Source organism: Dipodomys ordii, unplaced genomic scaffold, assembly GCF_000151885.1.
Source record: "Dipodomys ordii isolate 6190 unplaced genomic scaffold, Dord_2.0 Scaffold124, whole genome shotgun sequence".
NCBI lineage: Eukaryota > Metazoa > Chordata > Mammalia > Rodentia > Heteromyidae > Dipodomys > Dipodomys ordii.
In genome coordinates, this window is record NW_012267340.1 from 3,413,957 (window position 1) to 3,420,215 (window position 6,259).

The 6,259-nt window shown below is 55.1% G+C and overlaps 1 protein-coding gene across 1 annotated transcript in view; it reads right to left on the reverse strand.

Moving 5' to 3' along the window:
• The window catches only part of Zbtb38 (zinc finger and BTB domain containing 38), a 50,515-nt gene that overhangs the window by 2,251 nt on the left and 42,005 nt on the right, over positions 1–6,259 (reverse strand). Inside the window, exons 6-7 of the mRNA XM_013029891.1 lie at positions 862–1,837; positions 7–774 (exon numbers count right to left, since the gene is read on the reverse strand). Coding sequence (XP_012885345.1) covers positions 7–774; positions 862–1,837 — 1,744 coding nt within the window. The remainder of the gene's footprint in view (positions 1–6; positions 775–861; positions 1,838–6,259) is intronic.

Sequence of the window (6,259 nt, forward strand, 5' to 3'; positions counted from 1 at the left end):
GGGAGCCGCGGAAGCTCTTGAGCGGGGCCCGCTTGCACTTCATGGGCAGCAGCCTGTAGAGTTTGTACGGGTACACGGTGGGCTTCAGGCCGCCGTTGGCCGTCTTCTTGTTGATGGAGAGCCTGTGGTCGATGGCGTGGAAAGACTTCTGGTGGTTCTTCAGGATGTAGTAGGTCATGAAGGTCTCCAGACAGAAGATGCACTGGTAGCGCCTCTCCCCCGTGTGCCAGATCTCGTGCCGCGTCCTGTACTCGGCCAGCGCGAACACTTTGTTGCAGTAGTGGCAAGGGTACGTCCTCCTCCACGAGTGGACGTTGGCGTGCCTCCGGAGGCTGGACAGGGTCACGTAGCTCCGTTTGCACACCACGCAGCTGTACAGCATCTGCCCGTTGACGAACTTGACCATGTGGTCCGCGTCCGGCAGGGCGCCGCCGGCCCCGGCCAGCTCGCCGGTCCTGCGCTGCGGTAGCAAGGTTTCTGGGCCCGCGAAGGATCCCCCATTCTGTCCTATGGTGGGATACTTTTCTAAAAAGCCGGGGTCCTCCCCAGCGGCGGGCAGCTGGCCGGACCTCATGCAGATGTGCTCGTGGCGGTCCAGCCTGTTGAGCGTGGTGAACTGCTTGTTGCAGTACCTGCACACGGGGGGCTCCCGGGTGGGCCTGTGAAGCTGCATGTGGGCGCTGAGCAGGGTGCTGCTGTCGAAGGACTGCGAACAGCAGCTGCAGCTGTAGATGAGCGGTGGGACCTCGGCGGCAGGCGGCCCAGCCCCGTCGGGGAAGGCATGCACGGCGGCGGCAGGCGGCCCAGCCCCTTCGGGGAAGGCATGCACGGCGGCGGCAGCAGCGGCAGCAGCGGCAGCGGCTGCAGCTGCGGCGTCTTCGCAGGACGGAGGAACATCTTCCTTGTCGGGGGTCTTGGCCCGAGGGAGGGCTGTGGCGGGCTGCGGACTCCTCTCTCGGTCGGCCTGGGGGCTGGTTACTGGAGGGGCTGCGAGGTTTTCTGGGGTCGAGTCAGAATCCTGGGGTATGGAGAGTTTCTTTGGCTTTGGGCATGCATTCGGTTGGGTGGCGGGGGCTTCGCCGTTTTCCCTGCCCACCCTGTCCGGTGAGCTGCGGTCCTGTTCCCGCGCGGGCTGACTCCGGTAAGGCTCAGGGATGGAGGACACGGCGTACGAGTGCTCGGCCAGCGTGCGGACGGGCTCCGCCTCGTGGCACACATCTGTGCGCTCCAGGCAGAGGCTGGCCGTCCTCATGGAGTCGGACATCTTTTTGAAGCTGGCCCTCAAGTCCAGCGGGGAAAACATGCTATTGCTGTTCTCCGTCTCGATGATGGAGAACGCATTGGTGATCCTCGGCCCATTGGTGGCGGCCGGCTCTTCCTGCCGCCTCTCGTTCTTCTCCTCTTTCACTGTGCCCTTCTCGGTGATGCAGAACACGTAAGGGCTGGGGGAGCTGGCGAAGCTGCGGTCGGTGAGGTCCTCCAGGAACGCGATGCCCAGCTTTCGCCCGGCGGCCGCCAGGTCCGTGACCGTCTCCTGTGTCCTGACCACCACCGTGGAGCTGTAGATGTAATTGAGGATTTCCGTGAACACCTCGGCCTTGAGGTCATCCAGCTCCAGGACATGGCTGGAGATGCAGATGGTGTGACTCCAGAAGATGTTCTTGAAATACAGGCTGGAGGCGGCCAGGACATTGCTGTGGGCCTTGAACTTGGTGTCTTCCACGATGATGGTGACGTCACACAAGATGCCCCGGATGCGCTGCTCGTTCAGGATGGAGAGCACCGTGTCGCTGTGGACATCATCTTTGAGGTCCCTGGAGAGGGACATGACTGTCATCTGAAACAAGAGGAGAGACATGGTGAGCGGCCCTTCCGCCAGCAGCTTCCTGGTTTCTAGGCTACGGGTGATTTCGGAGGATGTCTTTTCTCTGGGGTGTGGGGACGGGAATACTCGGGGTTTTGTCTCATTCTCTTGTTGGTTCTTCCTGGGACTCAGAGTCAAATGTTAGAAGCTAAAACTGTCGTCCTCGCCCAGGGGCTGTGGCTCAAGGCTGTTGGAGTTGGAAAGGCTCCGGAATGCTTTCCCCTGCGCTCTCCAAAGCTGTGGCGAGGTACACAGGTCCAAACTCAGGGGTGGGGGTTCTTGTCACCCCAATGGGAAGGGGAGGTCTCACCACTGCTCAGGGCTGCTGCTCGGAATCTAGAATTAAGCGGCTCCTGGTCCTTCCATAAGCCTCCTGTTTGTATTCTACTTTTTGTCTCGTTTTGTCTTCGTTTCGTGGGGCCTTAGTTAGGGGTGGGAGCCAGGGCCTTGCATGTGCTAGGCGAGCCTCTACCAGGAACTGGCACCCCTCGCCCCTCCCGATTTCAACCAACGGCCCTGATGATCATACCCCAACATACAACAGAAGAGTCTTTATTTATTTATTTATTGTTGGTCATGAGGCTTGAACTCTGGGCCTGGGTGCTGTCCCTCAGCTCTTCAGCTCAAGGAGAACGTTCTACCACTTGAGCCACAGCACCACTTCCGGTTTTCTGGGAGTTAATTAGAGATGAGAGTCTCACGGACTTTCCTGCCTGGGCTGGCTTTGAACTGCGATCCTCAGCTCTCGGCCTCCTGAGTAGCTAGGATGACAGGCGTGAGCCATCGGCGCCCAGCTTTAGAAGAGCAATTTTTACAAGTTTCCCTGAAGTGGTACGTCAGTGTGAGAAGCGGCTAGCACGGAAGGGGGCTGTCACTGGGGAGAGTCACTGTCTGTGTCGGGGGACACCCTGCTGTCCGCTAGCGGCCCTGGAGGGGTCCGTCCCATTAAAGGTCTGAAGCCAAAGCAGACTGGACTTTTCAAAAACAGCTGTGGGAGGTGCTGAGGTGAGGGGAAAAGGTGTGGGGAGAGGTTACACAGGTGGTACCTCGTGGCAGCCAGGAAGGGGGAGGAGCAAGTGCTCTGTCTCTTTCCCCTGGTATTCCACCCTTGGGCCCCGGGCCCCGGCCTCTGGGGAGTGCAGCCCCCTTCAGGGCAGCCTCCCCGTGTGGCTGCGGCTACTCTCTGAAAGCAGACACTCCCAGATGTAATGTGTGCTTCACTCACCTCTGAGGTACTGCTTCATCACTTCAGCTTGACAAGCTGAAACTATACAACTGGCAACATTCTTCACACACACACACACACACACACACACACCCACGTACGCCTACCGCTGACTGGGAGACCATGCTGTTCTTTCCAGACTGTGAGCCTAGTCCAGAATCCTAACTGACCCTCCAGTTTGGACAACCAAAGCAACAGCTTTCGAAAAACATGGCACCCAGCAACAGCCACAAAATGAACAACTGACCGTGTGTACCACCACTAATGGCTCCTCCCTGAGATTAAGAATGAAACCACCCATCGTCCACAGGACCGACAGACTTTCTGCTGTCCTGGATGGACCGTCTCCAGAAAGCTACAGGTTCTGATAGACTAAAAACTGCCAGTGCTGCTTTCTCCCCAGCACCAGAGTACAGCCATTTAGCTTGAGGCGTTTATTCCGTTGGAAGGGCCAGAGGGTCACACAAAAGAACCTCTTTGTACCTTTTTCTAAAGTTGCTATTATAAGCCAGCCCATTATGCTATTTAGCGTCTTTCATCCAAGCATCCGTCTGGTAAATTCTTGTATCATATTCGGGCACAGGGAAGAATTGCCTTTCTACTAACAGACCCTTCATTTCAGATCAAGAGAACGATGCATTCACTACATTTCCCTTTCTGCTCTGCAGACCACGGAGTGGTGAATTAACTGTCACCAATTGTTGTGGCCGTTCATGGCCTGGTTCCTGGTGTGACTGTCTCTCGTTTTCTTTATCTTATGGTACGGTGGGTACTGAAATTTTTATCTCGATTCTATAAAAGTACTTATTGAACAGTAGAAAGCGGTCTTGAGACCAATGCTGACCCTGCCCCCACATTTTGGGACAGGAGGGATGTCCGAACCCTGCCCTTCCCTGGGAAGCTTTAGCCCAGTTCAGTAACGGATTTCCCCTCTCTCCACTTGCACTGCTGGGGTGAGACCCAGATCCCACAGACACATCTGTACCTCATCTTTCCCTTGAAAGGACACACGGGCAGACACTGAAGAGTCTTCTTCCTCACCCGTTCTCAGGAGGTTTGTGATCAACCAACCAGAAGCAGGTCTAAGGGCTGACACTAAAAACCTAGGGCCACAGGGACCCTAAAACTGCCCTCAGAGGCTTGCAGGGACTTGAGGAAAATAGAATATATCCAGGAAACACTCCATCAGGCCTGCTGGGAGGGGTCGGGTGTGGGAGGGGCGTGGCTTAGGGAGCGGGTAGTTCCAGCTTTACTGCTGGAGGTTGGTCCTCTTCTAAGAGCGGGATGGGTGGAACCCAACTCTGCAGACAGCAGCAGAGGGAGAAAAGGGAATCCAGGCAGCGAGAAAGGCAAAGTTTCAAGCCCTGACGGAGTTTATAATCTCGGAGCCAATACAGTGACTTCAGCTGAAGAATACAAACCGGCAAAGTGTCCAGGCACTGAATCCCGTAAAAGATGCCATTTAATGATTTAAAAAATGAATTAACATGCAACCAGTCCTACAGTGGGGTTTCACTGTGACATTTCCACACACGTAGACTATGTCTCCAACCAAACCTCCCCCATCATCTCCCGCTTCTTAGGGCAGTTTCAACCGGTTTCATTGTTCTATTTTCACAGGTGCACATAAGCTTCCTTGACCATCCGTCCTCCTCGCTGGCCCTCCCCCACTTCCCCATCCGACCTCCTCGCTGGCCCTCCCCCCCTTCCCCACCCGACCTCCTCGCTGGCCCTCCCCCCTTCCCCTGGCACCCTGCTCCCACCCCCACGAGAGCTGGCTGCGCTTCCCTGACATCCGTTTTCTTTTTCGGCATGTATTAACTGTACCAAGGGGCTTCACCATGGCGTTCCAGACATGCGTATGTCATGTGCCTTTTCTTTCCTGCTTTAAGAGCTACTGGAACATTAAGACTCTTCACACACACACACACACACACACACACACACACACACACACACCTCTCTCGTTGAACCGCACACTGGTCCTAAATCACCAGGTATTGTCGCCGATCTCAGAGGATGCTATACTCTGTGTCTAATGGCAGCCATACCCTACGTGTCTAATAAAAACCACACGTCATGTGTCTAATAAAAGCCCAAGTCCAGGAATCTGAAGCGAAGGGAGGAATGAGGTTAGTCTGCAGAACAGCTGTGGCTCCTACGGGTGACAGGGTCTATGTAATCCCCAAAGGGGTTGTTTGAAATCATGTTTTTTTTTGCCGGTCCTGGGGCTTGAACTCAAGGCCTGGGCACTGTCATAGAGCCTCTCTGTGGTCAAGGCTGGAGCTCTACCACTTGAGCCACGGCGCCACTTCCAGCCTTTTCTGTGTATGTGGTATTAAGGAATCGAAGCCAGGGCTTCATGCATGCACGGCACGCACTCTACCACTGAGCTACATTCTCGGCCTGAAACCATGTTTGAAGATCTGTCTAACAAAATGTTGAGCTCCTCTAATATTTGGAAATCAATGCATCATCTTGAAAACCAGAAAGACCCGGCACCACCAGGGTGGCCGCCTGTCTGGCAAGGACTGGCACGGAGTCGCTGTGCGCACCATGTGCGCCGAGCACCGGCGGCGGTCTCTGGAGCACGGCGGGCAGCCCTCTGGCAAGCTCAGTAGGTGCCGCCGGCGAGGACAGGAAGTGAGGAGCCCTGGCCGGGAGCCCTCCTGGACCCACGGTTCAGCTGTCTCCAGATGAAAACCGACGCATCCTTCTCACGCACACTGGTTTTCTTCTGTTCTAACATTCAAGCAACCTTCGCTGCCACCTTTCTTCACAGAGTGACTTAAAACAGAAGTCACAGGAGTTCCTGACTATGGAAAGCCCACATCAGATTAAAAGAAAAAGAAACCTAACTTTGAAAGGAGATTCAATTTACATGCTACTTTCTTGTTTTCTCAAAAGGAAGCTGTGCGCAGTAAGTTCACTATTCTTAGTAGTATTACCGAGCTGGGAGAGATCAGCATGGAAAGACTAACAAAAATTTTCTAGACAAGAAAAAAGTTTAACGAGTTGGTAACTTGAAACACATAGGAGGCCTGGTTTCAGGGACAGAACTGAGGATGGCGGTTCAAAGCCAGCCTAGTCAGGAAGGCCCGTGAAGATCGCGGTTCAAAGCCAGCCTAGTCAGGAAGGCCCGTGAGGATCGCGGTTCAAAGCCAGCCTAG